At 50.2% G+C, this 25,851-nt stretch overlaps 1 protein-coding gene across 1 annotated transcript in view; it reads right to left on the minus strand.

Annotated features, from left to right (window-relative positions):
• Nucleotides 1–5,929: 5,929 nt before the first annotated feature.
• Nucleotides 5,930–25,851, minus strand: part of ZBTB40 (zinc finger and BTB domain containing 40) — a 29,376-nt gene continuing 9,454 nt past the window's right edge. Inside the window, 12 exon segments of the mRNA XM_017831956.1 lie at nt 5,930–12,379; nt 12,381–12,446; nt 12,568–12,571; nt 13,613–13,820; nt 14,619–14,768; nt 14,771–14,887; nt 15,378–15,457; nt 15,459–15,688; nt 15,691–15,788; nt 19,746–19,958; nt 21,380–21,414; nt 21,931–22,148. Coding sequence (XP_017687445.1) covers nt 12,074–12,379; nt 12,381–12,446; nt 12,568–12,571; nt 13,613–13,820; nt 14,619–14,768; nt 14,771–14,887; nt 15,378–15,457; nt 15,459–15,688; nt 15,691–15,788; nt 19,746–19,958; nt 21,380–21,414; nt 21,931–22,148 — 1,725 coding nt within the window. The 3' untranslated portion in view covers nt 5,930–12,073.

Genomic DNA, 25,851 nt, shown 5'->3' on the forward strand with positions numbered 1-25,851 from the left:
ACATCAATTATGTTGCTTTCTTGTTCAGCCAAGAAGTAATTAACTTAAGTGAAGCAATTAGGTAAACTTATCGGATGAGGTCCGCGGTACCTTAAACAGCTAATTGGGCTGGGAAGGAGTGGAGATAAAAGGGGATGGGATGACACTCCCGAAAGAGACCTGGGGGTCCCCAGGCGCTGAGGCTGTTGCCGGCATCAGTTCAAGGGGGAAATCCTGCGATGGGAATGCCTGGAGTTGAACATCCCTTCTCCCGTCCATCCCTCTGAAACACGCTGCAGGTCACACACCACACCCCCACACCCCTTGCTGTCCCTCCTCCTCGTCTCAGGACGCGGGCAAGAGGAAAAGACACTGCCCCAGGGGTCTGCTAAGAGCAGAGGTAAGAGAGAAAGCGATCGATGGGGCCCCCCACCGTACACAAGAGACTCAGACAAACAGGTCTCAGAGCGTTTGCTGATAATAGCAGGTGAGGCTGAGGATGGAGATGGACGGTCAGTGATGGATTCCCTGCAGGGACAGCAAAGTCACAGGCAACTGTGTCTCATTCCCAGCCTCCTCCACCAGAGGAGCAAGAGGAAGGGCTGGGATGGTCTGTTGGGACAGATGGTTGCAGTGTCCCACAGGAAGGTGGGACGGTGGCATGGAGAGAAGTGCTGAGCTTGAAGCCCCTGTGACCCGTAAACACTCCTGGAAGCCCCCCTGCTCCCGGGACCCATCACTTTATAAGAGACTTAAAACTCTGCAAAAGCTGCCTCAAGAAGAATGACAGAGGGTCAGACACCAGCCTCCTGTCATGTGTGGAGATGGGTGGTGTCACCCCAGCCAGTGCCACCCCCTCGGGTGCAGCCACGCTGCTCTGGGGCACAGGCACTGTCCAAAGACACTTCCAGATTATTTTCTCCGTGGTGCATCCAGCCCACTGTCCTACCTTTCGAGCCAATTAAACGGGTAAATTTCCAGATTTCATTTCCAAATTTCAGCAGAATCCACCGCACAAGCCACTTTTAAAGGTGTCGAATCAAAATGCAATACTATAAATCATTAATGCACCCCCTTGTCGCAACGAGGCTGGAATATTTTAATCACTGAATAATGAAGTCAATACTCACAAATCTCAGCTGTCATCAGAAGATGCACGTGCCTCCGTGTGCCCAGCTGGAGAGGAAATCTTGCAAGTGGACTGGATTTGCCCAGTGGAGGTGCAGCAGGAGCTCTGCAGCAGCAGTGGGACACAAGGGGATGGGTTCTGCAGCCCAGTTTTGTTACCAGCAGTGAGTCAGCAGCCCTGTGCTCTGAGCAGCATGTTGGACTTTTAACAAGGGCATGTAGTGACAGGACACAGGGAATGGCTTCCTGCTGACAGAGGGCAGGGTTAGGTGGGATATTGGGAAGGAATTCTTGGCTGTGAGGGTGGTGAGGCCCTGGCACAGGTTGCCCAGAGAAGCTGTGGCTGCCCCATCCCTGGAAGTGTTTAAGGATGGATGGGGCTTTGAGCAACCTGGGCTAGTGGAAGGTGTTCCTGCCCATGGTAAGTGGGCTGGAAGGAGAAGAGCCTTTAAGTCCCTTCCAGAGCATTTACAGCTTGGATAAGTGATGCATTTTCGAGGTGAACACTACCAGACTGCTCGCCTTGCTACCATGAGAGTTTTCTTCACTCCCATTAAGGACAGACTGGAGCCAGTGCAGAGTGGGAATGTCCCACATCCAAGGCCAGACACCATCCTAGAGCTGGGGAAGCCTTGGAGACGTGGAGAGAACCAAAGGGCAGATCTGGAAGCTGGTGAACAGAAGGCAGAAGGGCAAAGTTAAAACAGCTCTGTGAGTGCTGGGACGTGCCTGCAGGCAGCGAGAGCCGCTGTGTCCCCGGCACAGATGGAGGATGTGGCTTGGAGCTGCAGCAACCATGCGGGCGGGAGGATGGTCGACCCTGACAGGGAAAAGGGGACAGCATCAAGCTGTACTACTACTGAGTAACACCAGCTTCCTCAAAGAAAGGAAACTCCTGGAAGGACAGAATCAGGCTGGCAAACAGCCACAGCCTGCATGGAGGCTGAACACGGAGAGAGGAGCTGATATCTCTGCCTGCCCCCCAGGATGCTCACAGGGATGCACTGCTCACGTGTGGGATCCCACAGCTTCTAGGACCTACCTTGTGGTGTCTTGCACTGTGACAACAAGCCTGAGGCCCCAACAGTGCAATGCTGGCAGGATGGGGCTGCCATCCAGCTGGATGTCTGGGTACTTGTGGAAGCTGCACGGTCAGATTAATATCACTGGGACAAGAGGGCAGTGTGGTCCAGGACAGAGGAACCTATAGTTTGATACCTCCAGAGCTGGGTACAAATCGTCTTCACAGTAAGACAGAGCTGGTATGACCTGTGGGAAGTGAAAGAGGTCATAACAGTGCTCTCACAGGGCTACCACCTTGGGCACAGAGCTGTCAAATGGTCACTCAAACTACAGGGAACCTCCCAGGCTCTGCACAGAGCAGACCAAAGTACCACACACCCATCTTTCTGGATAAGTGGCATAACTGGGAGTCAGATATTCCTCCCTCAGGAACCAGGTGAGACAAAATGTCCACCTTGAGTTGTCCTGCTTCATTCCAATGCACTAGGATTGCACTGGAGCCTACACCAGAGGTATTTGGGTTTAGTCCATTTTTAGACTAGCAGAAATATGGAAGCAGCACTCTTGAGTTTAGGGTTTGCTTAGGTTGGAGAGGGACTTCATTCAAGGACATGTAGTGATAGGACAAGGGGGAATGACCTGAAGCTGAAGGAGAATAGATTTAGACTGGATATTGGGAAGAAATTCTTCCTGTGAGAGTGGTGAGGCCCTGGCACAGGTTGCCCAGAGAAGCTGTGGCTGCCCCATCCCTGAAGTGTCCAAGGCCAGGTTGGACAGGGCTTGGAGCAACCTGGGCTAGTGGAAGGTGCCCCTGCCCATGGCAGGGGGATGGAATGAGATGAACTTCAAGGTCCCTTCCAACCCAAACCAGTCTGTAATTCTGTGACAGTGGCCTGTGCTGCAGTAGGGGAACCCAGCCAAAGCCATGGACTCAATCCTCAGGAAAAACGGAAGAGATCTGCCAAAAAATTGCAATCACAGAATTGCAGAACAGGTTGAGGTTGGACAGAAACTCTAAATATCATCTAGTTCACCACAGCCCCCCTACTCAAACCCTTGCTGGGCCTTTTCCTCCCGACATCACTGAGCCCTCAGAGACGCCACGCTGGCGTAGCTGGTCACACCACAGGGTGTAACAGCACAGAGGTACAGCAGGACACACAGCTGGAGTCCTCCTGTGGGTGACAACAACATCAACAGTGCCCATCAGATGTCATTTCTGTCTCACCCTGTTTGAGGTTGTGATTTCACAGCTGGAAGTTCCTGGAGCTGCTCCCCTGGATGCAAGGGGCCTGAAGCAAGTCTTGCCAAGCGATCTGTAAATTCATTCCCACCTGGATACTTTAGGCCTTGCAGCAGTGTAACAGGGTTTGGCCCTCCAACAGGGATGGCCAAAATATTTATTTAAAATCTGGAGGGGAAACCATGCTCTGAAGGGATTTCTTTTTCCCTCAGGCTGCTGCAGAAGTGGGTGGCAGAGGATTTTTACCTTTGGTGCGTGAGTCCAGTCACCTCTGAAGAGAGGGCCCTGAGCGAGCTGGACCAGCATGGCAAATCCCATTTCCTCATCGATTTTCTTGAAGGATGCTCTGGAGGAAGCTGGGTGTTATGTATTTGTGTGAGCAAGGGATATTAGAGACTCGTGCAGTGAGATTAGAACCGACACCGAAGGTCATTCTCTCCTAAACCCCTCTTTTAAAGCATTAACAACTTTAAAAAAAAAAAAAAAAAAAGAAGCCTTTGTGCTGGAGATGTCTCAGGCTTCATCTCAGACGAAAGGTTTTTTTGGGGGGGAAAAGTGAGCCAAAATCTCCGTGGATGTGTTCTGCATTATTTGAGCTTAGAGAGAAAAAAAAGAAAAAGGCGATGGGGAGTGGTGGGGGAGGATGGGGAACACTCCCTGGTAATACTGGTTGTCACAATCCCCTTTTCCCATCATTCTGCCCAGCAACAGCCGCTCCACTCTGCTCCTCCTCCAAGACCAGGCGGCCTCATGTGAGCACCTCCCTCCTCTCCCCTTTCCTGCTGAAGCTATCCAGAGCAGACCAGGTGGGTGGATCAGGGCACCTGAGCATGTGAGATACCCTCCTAGACCATCCCCTGGGCAGGCATCTGGAAGATTCTGGGCCCCCATCGTCACCCTCGGTGTTGCCTCCAGAGGAGAGGGACCAGGCTGGTTCCTTGGCACTCAGTGCCAATGGCCCCATTGTCCAGGACAGGGCAGGAGGCCCGTGGTCTCAGCAGACAGTTATTCTGGTCATGCTCCCACAAGGTTGGGAGGGGAAAACTCATCCAGTCTGTCCAGCCCATGCAGTACAGAGCACACAGAGCATGGAGGAAGGCTTGCCAAGCGAGCTCACTGAGGCAAGGGAGGGATGTGGCACGACAGGCAGGTCCAGAAGAAAACAGAGAAACCCACTGATGAGCAGAGACCTGCTCCAAACACACAGAGCAGAGGATGGGGATAGCTCCCCACAGTGCAGGGAGAGAGGTTGCCCCCAGCCCTCACCACCACCCCAAATTAAACAGCTTCTGTGGGTGAAACTGCCAACCCCCTGTCTGGGGTCTCCAGAGCACCAGCAGTGTGGTTTCCCCCAAGGCACCACCATCAGTGCAAGGGCTCAGAGGGAGAACAGGGCCAAGCCAGCAGAGGTGCTCTGGGGATCAGGGATTAATAGAGATGCCAATGTCCAAGCCCTCAGGGTCCAGCCATTGTTCCCAAGGGACAGGCAGATCCTACAGCCCCTGCTGAGGCCCATCAGCAGCTTGGGGCTCTGTTCATCCCCTTGAGCTGCAGCCCATTGATTCCAGCTGCTTTTGGATTCTTTTTGCTTCCCATCATGGCAGACAGCAGTTTCCACATTTAAACCAAAACCAGTTAGTCCCCACTCAAATTACAGGTCTGAGTAATCCCCCCAGCCCAGTGGAAGGGATTATTCCCAACAGGAGACCTCTCCCTGCAAGCACCTGGCCTGAGCACAGCCCCAGGAATGAGCTTGTGACACAGAAAAAGGAAATTGTGTTCGATCTTTTTGGCAAGATGAGCTGTCTGCTCCCTGAGGGGGAAGGGGAGCACTGGATCCCTGCCGGGGCTGCAGAGTTTTGGGAGGGGGAAAGCAGGCTCAGAGACAGGAGGGCAGCGTGCTGGGCTTGCCCAGTGCTGCGTCCCACATCCCTGCACAGAGCCTCGACTGACACAGGGAAGAGTGCAGGGACACTGATCACCCCACTGCTTCCCAGAGCCACTCCAAGATGCTCAAAATCATCTCTGGAGCATCTGCAATTCTCTGCCAAGTGCTGAATCATCCTCCTGCAATGTTTGCATTAGGAATGCAGGAGTGGTAGAGCCTTTTGCAGTGAGAGCCGGGCGGGGGGGACAGGTACTGACACAGAGAGGAGTAGCAGCAGGAATGTGCTCTCTGTGCTACCTGCTCTGCTGGCCCTCCGGAGTGCCAGTGCTTGGCAGTCACCTGTGCACATCCCAGAGGGACACAGCCAGAGAGGCTGGACACATGGCAGGGCTGAGGGTTTGATTTCTTCATCGTGAAATGAGTCACTGTGAACCCCCAAAGCAAGTCTGATCTGTCCTCATCTTCCACTAGAGCTGTGGGGAGACCCAACCTCACCTGTGCAAAGCTCCTGGAATCCCAAATCCAATCACCTACCACAGGGTCTCATCAGCTGCAGCAGCTCCTGGCCAGCTGTACCACCAACAGTGTGAAGCAGTCTGCTGGGGGAACAGCAGTGCCTCACCTTTAAAACAAAAAAGCCCTCAGAACCACTGAGAAATGGATGAGTAAAAGGGGGTTTATTTATTTAGACTTTCAACAAAACTTTGACAGAATCCTGCACTGGGGGATTTGAAATCTTGCAGCATACCCTGGTTATGCACAAGGACACCAGAACTCGTGTGTGTTTAATAGATCTACTGAGATGTGGCAGATAGCAAAGGATTATCTGGGTTAGCTGATGTGAGAGGCTGGAGGGAGCTGCGGAGGGAATTCACTGCTCACAGAGACCAGCTGTTGATAAACAGGAGTTCACACACGCCACAGAGATCATCTGACCTGCTCCTGTGTATCACCAAACTCACTATCATCTATAACCCTGCTGGAGAAAGCCCCTTGTGTCACTGGGCAGCTCAATAACAACAGCTTTAAACACTCAGGGACAAAAGAAACAACTACAGGTCTGAAGTGCAATGTGCTGAACCAATGTGATGTTATTATGGCATTAAGTATCAGTGGATGGGGCAGCTCTGCTCTAAACAGTGTCTCGCTGGAGCCTCTGAGCTGCAAAAATAAACACACAAGTTGGACAAAGGGAACAACCCCCACATTCGTGGGGTCCTTACAGCCATTCCACCCAGCACTGAGTCCCCCTGGGACTCCTGCAGAAGATCAGAATGGGAATTATATACCTGCAATTGGAGACTTTCCAGATGTGCCCCCACACGTAGTCTCTACAGAGAGCAAAACCCTGCATGGGGCAGGAACACATCGAGGTGCAGGCACACCTCTGCAGGATGAGCTTTGGGGAAGAAGGTCTGGGTGATGGCAGATCAGGGGAAGGTAGGTGGAGGGCTGGGGGGTGAACCTGCAGGGAGACCTAGCCCAGGTGAAGGACAGCAAAGTTGAGGGATGAGGGCGGCCGGCAAAGACTGGAGCTCAGCTCTTCCCCACCAAAGTGCTGGCCAGGAAGGCCAAGGCCATGGAGGAGGTGACATATGGCCTTGGCCTCCTTGGGCAGGGAAAGCCAGATTCACATGTCAGGGAGAGCCATCATCACACCCATTAGCAGGTTCAGCACAGCTGGAGGGGCATGGATTATCTCCCCAGGCAGCCTGAAACCTGAGGCAGGGCTCTGCTCACCTTATTGCAGCCAAGAGAAAGAGAGCAAACTCCAGCTCCAGCAGGAAGCCTCCAGTGGCTGGAAGACCTGTGGGCTGAGATGATTTTGCACAGCCTCAAGATAGATCTAATTATCAGGACAGACCCATTTGCTGGCAGCTCCTCCTGGTGCTCGAAGGGAGGATGTGCACACCAGACCCGTCCCGGCCAGCCCTCCCCATCTGCAGGAGGCTTTGGGGCCAGCAGGAGAAAGTCTGGGAAGCGCAGAGAACACAAGCAGCCAGCCTGCCCAGACGAGGCTTCCCATATGCTGCAGGGCCCTAAGCATCCCTGATCCACGGGATGAAGGAATATCGGCCAACAAACCTGACCCTGAGCTCCTCAGAAGCAAGACAGGGACTGACTGCTCCTGTCAGGAGTGGAAAAGTCACTGTCTGGACCACCCACAATGCCAGGCATTTCCAGGGTGTCCAAGAAAAGGGAAATAAAGCCAAGCTAAGTATTTGTGCTCTGTACAAATGGACCTTGACTTACATCGATGCTCTGCCAGAGTGCAGAGATGGCAGTGAGCACCATCTCCCAGCACAGGGGGTGAAGCTACCACTGGGTCACTCCTCAGCCATGCAGAGCAGTGAGAGCTCCTTTGCTCTCGTGCTTCAAGACAGGTTTCCCACCTCCTGACTGTGCTGTCAGGTAGATGTCTCCTGCAGAGCCTTCAGTTTGTCATTCCCTTGTCACACGCTGCTGTGGGTGAGCACTGACATCTCATTGCAGCAATGCTCAGAGCAGGGGCAACAGCAAACTCCTCTAGACTTCTGCCAAAAGCAGCTCCTAAAGCCCCCAAACGTTGCTCAGGGCTCTTGTTCCAACCAGCAGCCCTCAGGACGCTGTCACACATCCTAACCAGTCCCCTCCTGTCCCCACTCAGCCAGCGTGGCACCTTCCCAGGCACACAGCCTGACACTTAGTGATGCCAGGCAGATCCCCACTGCTCCTCACTGCTCCTCCAGCCTCTGTCTCACCAGCAAGGGCTTTCTGTTTCCTTGCAGGTCACAGAAACCAGTGGCATGGTCTGACCCACGAGTGCTTCCCAGCCCCACTCCCACTGTAGATGAAGATTTTATACCACAGCTTACACAGCATCCGTGTGTCTGATGTTAAATGGACTAAGAACTGCACTTTATCAGGTCTGCTTAAACATGATTAGAAACCTGGGTAGATTTCCTGCTTTGAGTGATCATAAAGGGTGCAGGGAAGGCAGAGTGAGAGCTTCTGCTTGTGCAGAAGGCTGGCTGGAGACCCCATAAAAGGAAATCGGGAATTGTGGAGGTTTCTGTAAGGAGGCCTCGTGCAGCTGACGGTGCTGGGGCTCAGGAATTGATGCTGGGGAGGCAGCCAGGCCCCCCATCAGCCAGCCTGCTCATCCCAGGACAGAAGGTTACCAAGCCCATGTCCCAGGGAAGTGCCTCAGCTCTCACCGTCTGCAGCAAACCGAAATTTGGGAGGATCCCTCTGGCTGCTGACGTGTCTCATCTCCGTGCTGTGAAAGGGCACTCAGGTTTTGCTGAGCTGGATGGAGGCCGTTGGAGACATCACTTCCCTTCTCCAGTGCCTGAATTCACTGGGGACATGCTGGCAGCCTGCCAGACCAACATTAACATTTGCCAAGATATCAGCATCACCTGGGGCTGCCAGGGCTTGCCTGAACCACACACACAGTGTTTTCAGACCATTAGTGCCCATTCTCCTCTTCCTCTCCCCCACAAGAGGCTTCAAGCTCTGTCCAAACTCCCTCCATGCTCCTGCCACCTCCTTCTTTAACTCCTGGGTGAGCAGCGGCATCTTTGCCCCTAATTACAGGCAGGTTGGATTTAAAAATAACAAAAACCTCAACCCAAAAATGAAGCCCAGAGCACTGAATTTGCAGGCACTGTTAAAACAGCACCTTGGGGCTGTGAAATGACACTTTACATGGGAAAGGTCAAGTGCTGTACACAAGGCACACTGCCTCGTTCCGAAGGATCCCACAGCAACAGGACAGACACGGGGTCAGAACCAGGGCCTCACCACCCTCACAGGGGAGAATTTCTTCCTAATATCCAATCTAAATCTATCCTCTTCCAGCTTAAAGCCATTTCACCTTGTCATTCCACCAGTACCTGACCTAAAGTCCTCCATGGGATGTCACTTCTCAGTTTGTTAGAGGCACTCTGCCCCTTTCCCAAAAGCATCTGGCAGCTCCAATAGGAGGACACAGTGAAGGGCAGGATGGTCCCTTGCTCCAGCCTGACTTGCTTCCTTAGAGGATGGCACCAAGGTCAAGGGGGGCACAGGACCCAAAACCCAGTGGGTCACCCAGCACCTGGGGGAAGATTTGAAAAAAATCATATTTTCAAGCACAAGAAGGTTTTTTTTTCCAGTGAATTGCTTCAAATGACACTCTGCAGATACATCTTTCCTCCTCCATGTTTTACTTTTACAGAGAAAACAAGTAATCACCAGCAATCAGCATCTCCAGTGTGGTGCACACCAGACCAGGAGGTGTCCTGGGAAATGCATCTCCCTCCCGGGCAGGACATGGGTGTTGCTAATGCTGCAATTTGCTTTGCTGTACAAATCTCATCTATCAAGAAGGAACTGGAATGGGGGGAAGTAAGTTATTATCTCCTCATAATGATATAGCAGATACTTGATGGGCTCTGTCAAGCTACAGAGCTCTCACTGGGTGTGTGGAGCTGGCAGGATTCTGCTGAGGATATGTCCACACAGGATCTTGCTGGGCAGAAAGGCAGGAGAGATGGCTCCAAACAGGAGAGGTGAGTCTGAACCACCCCTGAAGTGATATCCACAGCGTCCCCCTCCAGCTGTAACAACAATGAGGAATCAGGGACCAAAGGTATCACAGCCAACAGGCCCCAAACACCTGCTCTGCCCTGTGAGATGGACAGAAATAAGGAAAACTTCTCCACAAGCCCTGCTAAACCTTTACCCCCCCCTCCACAGTTTTTCAGGAACAAATGGACATTAGCTTCACCTTAGCTCTCCCTGCAGATATTGGCTCACACATAAAGGCCAGGACACCTGCAAAGCATTGTCTGGACAATCCATTCCCCACTCCAGAGCCTCCCCACAGCCTGTGGGGAGGGATTTCCACAGCTCCCAGCTCCCATGGAGTCAGAAAAGGGGGGACAGCTTCCAACTCCACCAGCCTGTGGGACAAAATCCACTACTTTCCTCCCAACACATCTGCTCTGAAACCATCAAGACACAGTTGCTCGTTGTGTCATTATCCCCAAGCTCAGCCCAAGTGCCATGCACACATGCCACACACGAGATGGGCTCCAGCAGCTCCCCCTCTGGCCCCTCTCCTGCTCAAGGGGGATCCCAGGCTTTTTCATCTCTTCACCTCAGTAACAAGTGCATTTTACCCTCTCTACAAGTGGCCAAGACCCAGCTTCAGGCTCTTTAAGCAGTGATATCCAGGGTTTGGAAGTGACCTGTCCAGGGCTTGGAGTTCTCCTTCAGCTTGGCAGTGGCTCAAGATCTCTCCATGGCTGGCAGCCCAGGAGCTGAGGAAGGCCTGGGAAGGCTCAGAGGAGCTTCCACAAAGGTGCAGAGGCACCTGGCCACTAGCACTAATCCTCAAGGCCTTGAGCACCATCTCCTGGTCATTCCTGGATTCAGTGGCAGCTTAACCTCATGCTTCCTCCGTGTCGCCATCCCTGAAAAGCTTGGGGGGACAAACCATATGTGGGAGCCCTTCAGGACACGTGCACCACTTCAGCAGGGTCATATGCTTGCTGCTACACACACACACACAATGTCATGAGCTCCCCCAAGCCCCTCTCCTGGGAGCTCTGCTGCTCCCTGTTCCTTCCAAGTTATAATGGGAACAAACTCTCTCACTGGCACAGCCACCTTGGCACGCTCCTGTGCCACCATCTCTGCCTGGTGGCAGTGAGCAGCCAGCACAAGATGCTGCTGGAAAACTCCAATCTGTTCATCCCCCGTGGCTCTGGGCAGCAGGACACAACAGCACACTGCTCACCGTGGGGTCCCAGGCTCTGAGATCCGGCGGGATCACCGCTCCCTGTGGAAATATTGCAGTGGCAGAGTTCAACCTTCTCTGGCACGAAGGAAAGGAAGATAAATGCTACCAGTCCCCTCAGAGCCACAGGAACCCTGCATCTATCTAATTGCACTTCATAATGGATCCAGCAAACCATTAATTATCAGATTATATTTTAGGAAGCTGCAGATAAAAAAGCTTTATGAAATTTAGCCTTAAAGGGACTGGTGTGCTGCAATGAAGCTGTTGCATCTTGCTGGCACCAGAGAAGCAAACTTTACAGTGGGCACCAGAATGCATTTTACAAGGCAGTGCCCCCCGTGTGGCAGGGGAATGTCCACTTGCAGTCACAGCAGCTATCCCACACTCACATACTTTTATTAGTGCCAAGCCACTGTCACCAGTAATGAGGGACCCTGGCATGCAGGCACAACTCCTTCTCCTTTTTCAGCATGTTCCTGGTAAATTAAGAGAGTGGTGGGACATCTCAGGGCTGTTTGCTTGCAGAGAGGATGGGGATCCCCAGATCTGCCTTGGACCCTCCTTCCTAACAGACAGTTACAGCAAAAATATGGATGGGATCAGAAGCTGCACAAGGTGCTACCTAAACAGCACTGAAGTCATTTAGCCCAGTTCCCAGGAAGTCCCTGCTGGAGAAGAGAGACCCAAAGGTCAGATCTGTGCTGGAGGTCTCTGGCTGCACATCAGTACAGGTGAGAGTAGAAGACACAAAGCAGCCCTCACACACCCTGCAGAGAAGATACCTGTGACTACATCACTGATTCAGCCATAAAAATCTCCATCCTAAGTTCTCAGGACAGCTTTTTTTTTTATTCCTTCCCATACCCATGCCCCCCAGTTTTGTCCCGCACTAGTCCCCTCCCCTCCGTTCCCAGCAGCAGAGGGTCACACCCAATTCCCATTCTTTTCCTCCACTTTATTTCTCACCTGGGAGAGACAGGTGGTCCAGCTCACCTGAGCTGGCAGCTGCTTAATGCAGGGAGACTTCCCAGGCAGTGAATGTCTATGAACCTCTCCTGTCCCTGGTCACTCTGTGCTTGCTGCCTGCCTGGGATTGCCTTCCCAGAGAAGCCCTGGATCTCCGAGCTGGAGCAGCACACTGAGCTCCTGAACAAGTCCAGGGGATACCAAGTGGCAGTTGGAGCCCCCCCCACACTGTCTCCCGCTTGGTTTCTTCACAAATCAGAGTTACTTTGTCATCAAACAAGTCCTCCTTAGTCACTGCCACCTGCTCAGAGCCACTTTGGCTCACATGGGATTCAGGCAACATCAAAAAGACTTGGGAGCCAACGAGCTGGGTGCCATCAAACATGATGTTTGATCAAACATGATGAGATGATGTGCTCTGCTGCTCCTTGCTTCGACGTCGGAATCACCTGTGTGGAAGGAAGATGGTGCAAGAGTCAGACATGTACAGCACCACTTTCCCCAGGATCCCTTTGCTGCCCACCCTTTCCCCAGCCTCAGCTCAGGTAATAACATTTAGCTCCACGCCACAGGTCTGCAATTACAACAGGCATGAGACTAATGGGAAACGCCAAACCACACATGCCAGTGATGCAAGAGAAGACAGGAGAGTAATTTGAATATTTCTCTCCACAAAATTGCTATAATTTAGCTCCACAAGCAGCTGTAGACAGTAAACACTCTGTGATTATCCACTGGAGGAATGCCATCCCAGGGAATCTTGCACACTGGGTTCTCTCATCCAAGGAACTGCTCTCCACTGATGGCTGAGATTTTGAAGAGGAAGAGGCTGGGTTCAAACCTAGCACTGGGCCTCCAACAGAACAGCTGTAGTCTCGTGGGGTGTCATCGGGGTGTTAACAGCCTGTGAGTAGCCAGGCACCTCTGCATACCCTGCCAATCCCCCTCCTCGGCTCCTGAAAGCCAGGATTGAGCTGCTTCCCCTCCAGCAAGACCTCCTCATGCCAGCACAGAAATGCCAGAGTGCTGTGACTGGGAGTTTACATCACAGACCTCTCTAAAAATGGGGGATCATTTCAACCCAAACCACTCCAGGATTCTATGATTCAGTTCCAGGGGCATCATGACAGCAAGAACCGTGTAGAAAGCAGAAGTAACAGGGGAATTATGCTCAGCAGATACAAGACCTGATCCTCCTCCCACAGGACAAGCACTTACACCTCACTCTGTTTCTCAACTGTCCCTGAGGAGCTGAGCACAGCTGAATCCCTGATCCTTGTCTCAGGTCTCCTTTTGGTGTGAATTCTTGTTCCCTTGTAGCAATGTGCTCCCACACACATTCCCTCCAAGGCATGCCATTTGCAACATGACTATTTTTAATTCCTACACCTCTTGGTAGATAGAAACTTGGGTCAATGAGATATGTAGCCCTTCACAGTCACAGCCCATCTCTCCCCGTGGACCTGCCTTTTCCCTATGGACTCTGCCTCCTCTGTCCAAGTTATCCCTCTGCCAACCCCAAACTGCTGCACATGGCCTGGAGAGACATCCTGGTGCAGGAACAGGCAACAGCAACCCTTGCATGTGAGACCAACTCCTGGCTGCACCAGCTCACCTGGTAAGTCTTGTCACAGATTCCAAAGGCTTTCCCCCGGTGTGGGTCACCACGTGGTGCTCCAGGAGTGATGGGGCACTGCAGATTTTGGAGCAGGTAGGGCAGGGCTGGTATTCCCGGGAAGGTTCTTCATGGACATGCCTGCAGTGTTCCTGCAGGGTGGCAAAGCTCATCTGGCACTTCTTGCAGCTGTAGGGATCTTCAGTGTCTGCCACCCAGAAACACAGCACAAACCACAGAGGGCAAAGAAATCAAGGGAAAAGAAGACTTAAGAGACAGTCAAAAAAAGGGAGGGACATTTTATTTTCCAGGTGGAAACTAGAACTGGAGCTTGGGCTTCACATATAGGTTTTACTGTTCCTGCAAACCAACAGCTTTTCCATGGTGAGCTCCCAGCAGCCTGTTTGCCATTATTTTTGAGATAACCCTACTCATAGCATCAAACCATTAAAGTCTCACTTTTCCACGCCTGCACAGGGAGGATTAAATTAGCACCGACCTCAGGTATCCAGAGGTACTACACACTTTCACACTGGTGTGTCTCATGTTCAAAATGCATTGCCCAACTGCATCACACTTGTGGAACAGTGGGAAATAGAGCCAAGGACATTTTTTACATGGGCACATCAATACATTCTCTGTGCCCATGAGCTAGAAGAGCCCTGTCTCAGCCCTGGGAGCACATGGCACTGAGTGCAGGGGCAGGAGCAGCAAGGGCATGAAAAATATGTGGGATTCAGCCAGAGGGAAGGGCAGGAGAAACTAGGATAACCAGAGGAAGGATGCATCACTGGAGTCTAGGTGTGATGGGACAGAGAGGAACTACTCAAGAGAAAAACAAGGAAGATGGAGGAGAGGAGGACTGCGTGGCTAATCTGAGGAGCTGGATAAGGGCAAAGTGGGAAGCTGCAGGCAAACCCATGCAGGTGAAGGAGGTCTGGGAGTAGCCCAATGCACAGGAGGCCCCCAAAGGATGGAGAAGCAGCCAGGAGGCAAAGGGAGGAACAGGGCACAAAGGGGTAGATGGAGCAAGCTGAGCCCATGGCTGGGCTCCTGTGGGGAAGCTCACCCTCAGCCTGCTCCCTCTTGCTGTGGTAGGCCAGGGCCGAGGCCTGCATGAAGGTCATCAGGCAGTGCTTGCACAGGAAGGGCCGTCCCCCGTGTGCAGCTGCAGGTGGTTCTTCAGCGTGGAGTTTGCCACGAACCCGGCCCCACACTCCTGGCAGGAGAAGGGCTTCTCATCCAAGTGTTCTGTCAGCTTGTGCTACTGCATCCCTGGGGAGGCAGGCAGGACACCAGCGTGGCACTGGTGGGACCTGGTGCCAGCCTTGCCTCACCCTGCTGCAGAGGCACCACTCCACCGTACTGCTGGGTCCACCAGCCCACCAGTGACACCAAGGTCCACTGGTGTCCTCCAGCCTGGAGTCCACCAGGACATTGTGAGCTGCCCCGGGGAGGGCAAAGAGACTCAGCTCCTCTTACTTGTCCTGCTAAAGCAGCCAGGAACTGGAACAGCTCGGTTATTTTTGGAGGCTTTTAAATTTGCCAGTAGCCCCACTTTTCCTTGATGAGCCATGTGGAAAACCAATTAGGGAAGAACTAATCAGAAAGTGGTTGTGCTCAGTGGGGCAGGAGAAATGAGCTGAGCTGCGTTTTCTCACACATGGCACTCACAGAGCTGCAGGGAGGAGGAGGAAGTTTCAGACTATCACTTTACTATAGTGTCCAAACTTCTGCCTAAACATCCTGCTCCCACCAACCCTACCTGAGGCATGAGCAAACTCTCTTCCACAGATGTCGCACGCCACAGGGAGCCGCTTCTTCTTTTCCTTGGCCATCCCCACCCACCCCGTGGACCTCCAGCTGATGATTTTCCAGCTCCTTCTTGGTCAGTTTGACCTGGCTGCACTCTTTACACTGGATCTGCTTCCCTCTGGACACCCGACAGCGTTTCATGTGCACTTTCAGGCAGCAGCAGAAGTGGAAGGTCTTATCACAGGCTTTGCAGACAAAACTCTTCTTGGACTAAGCTTTGTCTTGGGATTCCTTTGCTTCTTTGGCACCAGCTCCTCCTGCCTCCTGTCCTCATCTTTGTCCAGAGATTTAACTTGGGATTCACTGTTCACCTTCCACTTCCTGATCCCGGGTTTCTCCCCACTTCTCTCAGTCAAGAGACCTATGGAAATAGCAATTACTGGTTCGGTGGTGACCAGTAGGACTGGGTACCTGCTCCTCAGTCTCACATCTCCTGAATGCTCCTACACAGGCAGTTTGTCCTGCACAGAGGCAATCAGACACTCTGCCCATTGCAATGGTGCCACATGGCTCTGCCCAAAAGTGGCTCTCGCCGTGCGTGGTAAAGATGCATAAAGAGTGATCCTTGAATTTCTCCACCACACATACCAGGGCCAGATTTTCCTAAAAGCTTGCTCTCCTCAAACTGTTGCTTCCAAGCATTTGCCTCCTGCTCAGACACATGAAGTTACAGCCATGCTTAAATGTTTGCAGACCTGAGCCTCAGATATGATACTGCCTAAATCTGCCACTGAGAGTGGATATCCAGCCCTTAATTACGAGAAGTCTCAGAAACACTTCACAAACACAAACTCTTTGAAAGGGAACAGATAATCTTACTATGACCCTTTTGAGTCTTCTGCTTGGGGCCCTGAGGTATTTTAAATCGCTCATTATGTTCATTTCTTACAAAGCTTAATGCTTTCCCTGTCCCTGTAACACCATCATCTCAAAAAGCACAAGCTGGAAAATTCACCCAGGATCTCAATCTACAGAAAAAACCCACAGGGAATGTACGTATGGAAGAAATCAAAATACAAACAGATACATTTGTCTTCTTTGCTATAATGAGAACCAGGAAACTGTGTGACCATGGAAACCAGCACAGACTTCTCCCTTTGCCAAAGTACGGGAAATTCACCCTGTGCTTGCAAAACTTCATCTCTGCCTCCTTCACTATGGGAAGAACTCAGCAGTGTCTCCCCACACACCACTACTGCCCCAGATGTCCAACCAACTAGAGACTAAATGATATATTCCAACAGACCTGGAAATCTTAAGATGCCAAGTGGTGAACCATAGCCTGTGAACACATCAAGGGAGAACTTACAGCAGACTGGAAGACTGGTTTCCAGTTTGTCCTGCTCTGCCAAGGTTGCCTTGACCTGTCACCTCTTAGGTTTCTTCCCACATCCCTGCAATCAACACTGTCAGTTTTTTCTGACCCAAGTGAAGAAGGATAACTGTACTTTTTTTTTTTTTTTAAACATAAGACCATGAAGAAGAAAAGACTTTTCGTAGAGTTTTGACACATTTCTGAGACTGGAAAGTGAGACCTATCTTGACAAACGTGATCTCCCAAGAAGTGACTGTAGAGAGCACTGGAAAGCAGATGGCTGGAGAGGAGGTTATGGAGTTGGCTGAAAAAGCCAAACCCTGTCCTTGCATGCACCAGCTGCCAGCACTGACAGTGCTCCAACTACAGCAGGACCCCAAGGAGAAGCCAAGAGATTCCACGTTGTACCTCCACCAAAAGAATCAACTCATTACTCTGATAATGCTGAGCGTGGTTGGGAATGGATGCAGTTTCCTCCACGGGGCACTCCAAGTGCTTCAGCTCACCTGAAATTGAAACATGAATTACCAGAAATTTTCGAGGGCTTTTTTGCAGTAGAGATGCAAAACCTGTTGTTTTCAAGTGGAAATGCGACTGTCCACATCTCCATGTGGCAAACAATGCTCTCAGAAACATAAGGTCTCCTCAGCTTCCAGAGGAAGCTCACACCGCTGAGACATGAGGCCCAGAGCTACCACTCATATCTCATGCCAAGAGCCACATGGCTATTGGTTCATAAAGTCACCTGCAACATTTGGGGCTGGTAAGCAGTGGTGTCGGAGCTGAGGAGCCTCAAAATTAAGATATTGAGGTTCAGTGCAAAGATCTGTAGGATGCCAGAAAGAGGATGGTACCTGGCAATCCTCCTCTGGACACTTCATCCAGAATAGATGTTTTTTTGCCAAGTAAATACCATTTTCCAGGGCTTTTGTTTTTGATGTTGCTTCTTGCTTGATTTCGTCTCAACCTTGGCTTGACTCCCTGCAAAGACACTCAGTGACAGCAGTTCTGCTCTCTCTGATGTTGCTGCCAGAGAGGCAGGATCTGCCAGAGCCATGGCAGCAGCTCCCCAGGCCCCTCTGGTCCCCACTGCAAGGTGTCCATGAGCTCGTGTGGGCTGCACATTCACAGACACATAAACTGCTGGCTGACCTGCTCCACAGTCATCAGGGCACAAGGCATAGCCACACAGGGTGGGACAAGTGCCTGCAGGATCAGAAGGAGACAGAATGAAAGGCAGATAAGAAAGAATCACCTCTTCTCTGGAAATCAGAGCTGGATTGGTGGCAGCTCTTGGTGGAGTTAGAAGAGAGGACCTAGATCTGAACTGGGTGTAGGACATCTCTCAGGAGTCCACTGAGGCAAGGAAGGGGAGCAGAGCATGTGCTGTCACCCTCCAAGCCCTACAGCTAAAACAGTCATTGAGATCCTAGATTTCTTCTACCTGTGCCCTGCTCCCAGACACCCAGTCCCACCTTCCAGCAACATTTCCTCACTACTCAAGACTGTGGGGACACCAACACCCCCAGGGTGCAGAGGGTGACCTGCCCCCAGCACAGGGGGCCAGGCTTTGTCTGTCCCTGCCAAACACAGAGTGAGGGTGAGTTTCAAAGCCACGAGGCTTAAAGACTGATGGCCCTGACCCATATTTTCAGACCAAGTCATTCAACTTTCTATCCCTAAAAAAAGAGGAGACATTAATAGCAACCTGCTTACTCTAACTCCCCAGCAATCTACTGGCATTTCCACACAAGGAAATAGGGATGGATTGAGCCTGTGCTTGGATAAAAACCACACTGTGCACATCCCAGTGGAGTCCGCAGCCCAAAAAATCTGGATGCACTCGGAAACACGATGCCATGAAAATGTATGTGAGCAAACAGAATTAGCAAGTCACATTTGCATCTCTTCCAGGAGAATGCACACCTGCAGTTACCTCCCTGGACCTCTGTTATCCCTGTCATTAAAGCACCAAATCCAGTTCAGCGTTTTCCCTTCAAATGCAAAGACACAATTGGGCTCAGCTGGAAAGCCTCCCACAGCTCAGGGCAGGGCTCACACGTGGTTACAGCTTTGCATTTGTTCTGGAGTTCATCAAATTGCTCTCTGTATGGGATGGTGGATGGTGGCACATGGCACACAGCACAGGAACAGACTCCATTTTGGTTTTGTCCTGGGGGGGCCAGGCTACAGCTTGTCTTGGTTGGTTAAACCATTCCCTCTTCCACGCAATCTTTTACTATTAGTGTTGTGTTTATTGCAATTTCTCCAGTGTATTGTGACTCCAATTTGTAATCCTCTTAGGATGTTTTTTTCCTCTGCTATCGAAAAGGGCACTGTTTGAGTGGGCTTGGTCTTCCTGCTGAGTTTTAAAACTAGCACAGATCCTCACAGGGGAGCATTTGCTCTGTAAAGTGCATATGGAGCAAGGCTAAATTAAAGCATTCTAAGAAAATTAACTCAGAAAATAGTCTTTGACTGCAAACTGCGCCATCATGGTCATCTTTGCACATGACAAGTGTGCTCTGCCATGATCTTCCTGCAGCCTGTGAAAAATCCACATAGAGAAAGGCAAGTGACTGTAATCTAAATCCAAACTGATACAGATCCAACAGCACAGGAAGAGCCAATGAAACCTCACAGCTTAAGGATAATAATTCTGAAAAATAATCCAATATAGATACAAATTACAGAACTAAGCTGCTTAAATGCTTCCAGAGCAAGGGCTGGGGTGGAAAAATGCAAACACAGTTAAAGAACACCAGTATAGGGTCAGTTATGGGCTCCACAACCCTTGTAACATACAAAACTTCGACATGGTGCATGTTACCAGCAGGAGAAACACACACTCCAGTGCCTGGAACCAGAGATCTCCCCTGCAAATCCTCCTGCAAGCACAACCCCAACACCTGGCCAGGGCATCAGGCCACCAGGACACTTGGTCCACCACCAAACTGTCACCCACAACCATGTGTAAAAGGGTGAAGCCTGTGCTTCTCTTACCCACGTGGCCCAGCTCCTGCATCACTGGCTGCAGGTCTGGGAAGGACTCATGGACACTGCACAGCACCTGGTAGATCTTCATGGTCAGGACACACTTCTCCTGGGCTCTGCTCAGAGCCGCTTTCAAGGAGGCCTCTGAACTTTCCTTCTGAGCAGAAATACTCAGTAGCTGGAGAAATAATAAGAAGACAAGATCACCTGAAAGATTTTGGGCTGTGAAAGGTCAGGCTGGTCTGGGAGTGAGGGCACATCCTTCCTGATTCATCTCTACTGCTGGGAATCTGCTTTGAGAAACCAGAAAAGAAATCCCTTTCCATACACGTCTGTCCCTCCACTGTGCATGAGTTGAGAGAATTTCAGGGTTAAGAGAAGTTCTCAGACTTTCTGTTTTGGTATTATCTCACTTTAAACCACCTTTGCATGGAAAAAGAGGTTGTTCCTCAACACCTGGCAACATTACCAGCTCACCTAACTCACAAACCTGTGCTTCATCAGGTCTCTTCATCACAACTCATATCTAATCTTAAGCTGCCCTCTGTCATTTTAAGGCCATTTCCCCTTGTCTTGTCACTTGCAAAAAGTCCCCCTCCAGCCTTCCTGCAGGCCCTCATTTATATAAAACACCCAATAAAGCCTCCAACACACTCACTTCAGCAGAGAGGCACTTCCAACTTTGGATGGCTTTCAATGCTTATGAGGGCCTGTCCACCCTTTGAGCCCCAAACCATGCCATCTTCAAGAGCACCCCCTCATACCTCTTTCACTGCTTCTGTGAGCCAAGCCCTTGTCAAGAACTGCCAAACAGATGAATCCAAGAAGGATTTTTTCACCACTGAAGTTTCTAAATTGAAGACGATGCACAGTTGTAGGAGAAACCAAACCCAAACCTTATAATTTATCCAAGACATCCATGCACAATTTTTGTTTCTGTACTTCTGCCTTTTAATCATTCTGGTTCAGTACCAACAAGAACAATCCATGATTCTCACAGAACTATCTGGGAGAAAAACAGCTAAACACACACAGCATGGGGAGGAAAGATAAAGTCTCTGGGACCCAGAAGACACAGAGTGCCGGGTAAGGGGAGAAAACTCTCTGGGATGGAGAAGGAGGCAATGGCAGGCTGGGGGAATAATAAAGGAAAGATTCTGAGCTATTATGAAAAGCTCCCTGAACAAAGACTTCTTGGAGACACGAGTCTGATCCCCAGCAAAGCCAAGGGAAATTCACAGGTGAATTATTTCCCTCCTTCTCCCATCAGAATGCTTCTGATTTTATGACGCAAATTTGAGTTGCTATGAATGCACTCTCAGCTCTGCTGCCGTGCCAAGGTGAGCTCCAGAGCCAGAGTGTGCCCTGTGCCAGGTGCAGGACCTCCTCCTCACCATCAGCAGGACAGCATGGTGACACCAAAGGTGCCACCAGCGAATCCATCAGTCGCCGGGAAAATCAAATCATTCCCTCCCTCTTCATTTCCACGATAAGAAATATTTGTGCCTCTGTTTGTTCAAGCTGCAATTTGAGGAGATTCAGCTCTGTGTAATTAAGGAATGCTCCTCCTTGGAATGGGTATTACCACGAGATAATTAACCATGCTGGGAGTCTGGTGTTTCAAGAAAGCAATCGTGCTTAACAAATGACAAAGCAAAGTGCCTGTCGGGAATGTTTGCTACAGAGGAAATTATCAGCATTATGAGCACAGTTTTGCTTTCTATTAAACACTCATTTACATTTCACTGCATGTTAATTTAGTTTTTAATTTTTATGTGACTTCAGAGCCTCTCGATGTGAATTGCTCGGGGTGTGTCTAAACACACCCAAAGTTGGAAGACTGTCCCACCAGGCAAGGGATGGGGGCTCCCGAGTCCCTGAACCATCACAGGCAGGCAGCAACAATAAAACCCCACCAAAATAAACACATGGCCATCCAAGACAATGATGTCTAACAGGGACACTAAGTGTGGGATTCCCATCAGCATACTCTGCTCCACATAAGAGAGCACGAGCTGAAATGCCACCTGGAACAAGGACAGGAGCCCAGCCCACATAAATTTCGCCCCCATCTCCCTCCATCACAAGGAATTCCAGGTATGAGACTGTCTGTATTTAATGTCAACATCTACAATTTTGGGGAATTTTTAGCTATTTGCTTTCAAAGCCAGTCAGTACCATAAGTTAAAGTCACCAGTGGAAGTTTAGTCTACTCATACCTTTGCTATCAGAGATGTTTGCTGCTGCCACCAAGTTGTCCAGCAGAAGCTGGAGCCCAGGGAATGATGCTTTCACAGCCCCCAGAAGTTTGATCAAGCTTTCCACATTCAGGGTTTTCTCTTCATCCACCTTCCTGAGCAGGTTGTCCATGGCTTCCCCCTCAGAGCTGCTTTCACAGCAATCCAAAACCACCTGCAACAAAAAAACCAGCCACAAACCTGCCTGTGAGAGCTTCCTACAAACTCTTGGAGCTGAGCTGAGATCAGAAAAACAGGAGCAGCATCACAGTACTGCAATAGATCCATACCCACTGCTTCCACAGTTTAACTGGGAGGTGTTACAGGGTGCTGGTTACAGGAACACCTGCACGTGTCCCAGGTGTAACCGATGTGCATCGGCTCAAACACCACCCTCGTGGGTTCTTCCACCAAGTCCAGCTCTTGGAAGTGGCTGACAAGCAAAAAAACCATTTTTTTAAAGGAAACAAAAATAGACTTAAAGACAGTGTTCAAACCAACATAACATTTTTAGTAAATACTTTTAAAATTGAGAGTCTCTCTTCCCTTGTCCCCCCGATTTTTCTGCTTGCCATCAAAAACCAGATGGACAGAGAAAAAACATTCTCTTTATTTAAATAATCATCTATTAATTGAATTATTCTTTCTCTGACGAGGCCACATGAGACATCTCTTACATTAGATGCAATTAGCTCTAGGATACCATTAAAATACCTCCAAGGGAGAGGCAGCCAACAAATACAGGTTGACCTCCTCTCCATCAATGCTATGCTCCTGAGCAGAACCTCTGCAGGGCACCAGCTCAGTTCCCTGCTGACAAAAGCACTACACACTTCACAGTCCCATCAATAAAATTATTAAGATCTGTCCTAAAACTAGTTACATTTTTACTCCCTTTCCCCTGGTTGAAAAGCTCTTCCACAGCTTCATTCCCCTGCTAATTCTTCTGATTTTCAGCTAAAATTTATTCATGGCTAGTGTATGCCTGTTTGTACATGTGCAGCATTATCTTTTAGCTTAAAAAGCCTTCTAAACTCTCTGAGATGTTTACTCTACCCTTCCTCTCCAATTTCATTATAGAAGCACAATCATATTCCCTTTCAGTCTTCATTTCCCTTGTCTACATAAGGCAGCTCCTCCCATAAAGCAGCTTCTCCACTCCCCTGATCTTCCCACTGCAGATCTGTCAAGTTCCAATATGAATTCACCTTTTTTGAACCAGACTGGAACAGAAATTTCTGCAGGGTCATCCAGAGCAGATGACACAGGAACTTGTCCAGGTGGCTTTGGAATGTCTCCAGAAAGGAAAGCCCCACACCCTCCCTGGGCAGCTGTTCCAGTGCTCTGCCACCCTCAATGGAAAGAAGTTGTTCCTCAAGTTGAGGTGGAACTTCTTGTGTTTTAGTTTATGGCTATTGCTCCTCGTCCTGTCTCTGGGCACCACTGAAAAGAGTCTGGCACTGAAAAGACTCAGCATCTGCCTTTAAGGTATTAATGAGATCCCCTCTCAATCTTCTCCAGACTAAACAGGCCCAGCTCCTGCAATCTCTCCTCATACAAGAGATGCTCCAGACCCCTCACCACCTTTCTGGCCTCCACTGGACCCTCTCCAATAGCTCCTTACCCTTCTTGTCCTGAGAAGCCCAGAACTGGACACAGCACTCGAGATGTGCCTCACTAGGGCTGAGTAGAGGGTCAGGATCACCACCCTCAACTGCTGGCAACACTCTTCCCAGTGCACCCCAGAATCCCACTGGCCCTCCTGGTCCCCAGGGCACACCATCGGCTCAGGGACAGCTTGTCACCCACCAAGACACCCAGGTCCTTCTCAGCAGAGCTGCTCTCCAGTAATTCAGCCCCCAACCTGTGCTGGTACTTGGGGTTGTTCCTCCCAAGGTGCAGGACCTGCACTTGCCCTTGTTGAACCTCATTTGGTTTCTCTCTGCCCAATTCTCCAGCCTATCAAGGTCCTGCTTAATGGCAGGACAGCCTTCAGATGTACCAGCCACTCCCCCCAGCTCCATATCATCAGAAAATCTGCTCAGGGTGCATTTGATCCCTTCATCCAGGTGTTTGATAAACAAGTTGAATGAGACTGGACCAAGGACTGATCCCTAGGGAATGCCACTGGCTACAGGCCTCCAACTGGATTCTACTCTACTGATCACAACCCTCTGAGTCTGCCATTCAGCCAGTTCTCGATCCACCTCACTGTCCACTCACCTAACCCACATCCCCTGAGCTTACCTATGAGGATATTATGCCTTGCTGAAGGTAGACACCATCCACTGCTCTCCCCTCATCGCCCCATCCTGCCATGCCATCACAGAAAGCATCAAATTGCTCTTAACTGATTGTTGAGAGATGTCCTTTGAGCTGTAATTTGCCTTCAGCTGTAGGAAATTTCTGTTTCTGTGCTTCTCCTGGATAGGGCCCCAGGCTCAGAAAAGAGTTTACAGGTCCTCTCCTCTCCTTTTTCTTTACTTGATCAGACAAATGTCTGTGCATGATATCTGCCATGATGCCCAGCAGCCTGATGTGCCACAAGCCTCTTCACAGCTCTACAGTACATTTATTTGCCTCTCATATGTTTTGGCCATTCCCTGCAGGTCCTAAAACCTTCCCTCAAGTTATTCACTCATTCAGGTCTGTAACCTCTTACAGAAGTTCTCTCTCATTCAGGATGCAAACTTCAGACAGTTCTCCTACCTTTAACATAAAAGAAACTAATCCAACAGCTCCTCCTCCGCTCTAATGAGCACCTGAACTCCTTAATTAGTTTCTCTCATTTCTAAAGATCCGTCCTTTTGTAGCCCAAACTCTGTTAGTGAACCTGTTGATGTATCCTCCCATCCAATTCACACCGAGCTGCCTCTGGATCCCTCAGTCTGAAGTCTGAGAAGAGGTACAAGAGCAGCATCTCTTGGGGAGCTCATGCTGCACTGTGGTCACTGAACTCTGCAACAACCTAAGCCATGAGACACCACGAATGAAAGGTTACCTGCTCTTCCTTTGTATCCAGCTTTATTTCTTTTAGGTGATAATCTGCTTCCAAATCCTCTGCCCCCTCTCCCCACATTACAGAAACACCAAAAAGCCACAGAAGTTAAGCACTCAAAAAAAGAGAAAGGCTAAGTTAAAAAATTCCCCAGAAAAAAACACCAGAGATTTACGAAGAGGCTTCACAAAACATCGTGTACTGATTTTCCAGCAAAGAAAATCAAACCTGCTCCACGCACAGCTCAGACCAGGCACAGAAAGAACCCAGTTGCCCAGAAAGAACCCAGTTGCCCAGAAAAAAGGCTGTTACATGAGAAACTACCACTTATCTTGCTGAATAAATATGTAGCTAATGAGGCAGCGACTGTGAGAAGAAAAAGGAAAGCCTCATCTTTATGAACCCTTGGAGAACTAGATCCCATCCCTGCCAGCCCAGTGCAACACTGGCTGAATCAGGTAAGACGAAACCTTCAGAGGTGGCTGCTAATTCCATGTTCTTTTTCCCAGTCCCTGAGACACCAGAGATCCCACCTGCACATGTGCTATGGGCCCACCATTTTAATCAATTTTTCTGGAATAACTAAACACTTTTCCATCGGTCTGAGGGGAGAGGGTAGAATTAAACAAATAAACCAAACCTGAAAACCAGGAAAGCTGTTAAGATCAAGTCTACGCTTGGCAACTTCTGCCTTGTTTTCCTGTGCCACAGCAGGACAGAGCTCTGCCCCCCTCCTTACCAGAGTGCTCCCCAAAGACATCTGTTATTCGATGGGAAACTGTGGGCTGAAACAAGAGCATGAAGGGGTCCCACAGAGGGAAGAAGGATTTGGTATTCGGAGCAGGGTTTGGAAGCTCTGCAGCAAACGGAGCACACAGTG

The sequence above is a fragment of the Lepidothrix coronata genome, unplaced genomic scaffold, assembly GCF_001604755.1.
Source record: "Lepidothrix coronata isolate B3197 unplaced genomic scaffold, Lepidothrix_coronata-1.0 Scaffold198, whole genome shotgun sequence".
NCBI classification, from domain to species: domain Eukaryota; kingdom Metazoa; phylum Chordata; class Aves; order Passeriformes; family Pipridae; genus Lepidothrix; species Lepidothrix coronata.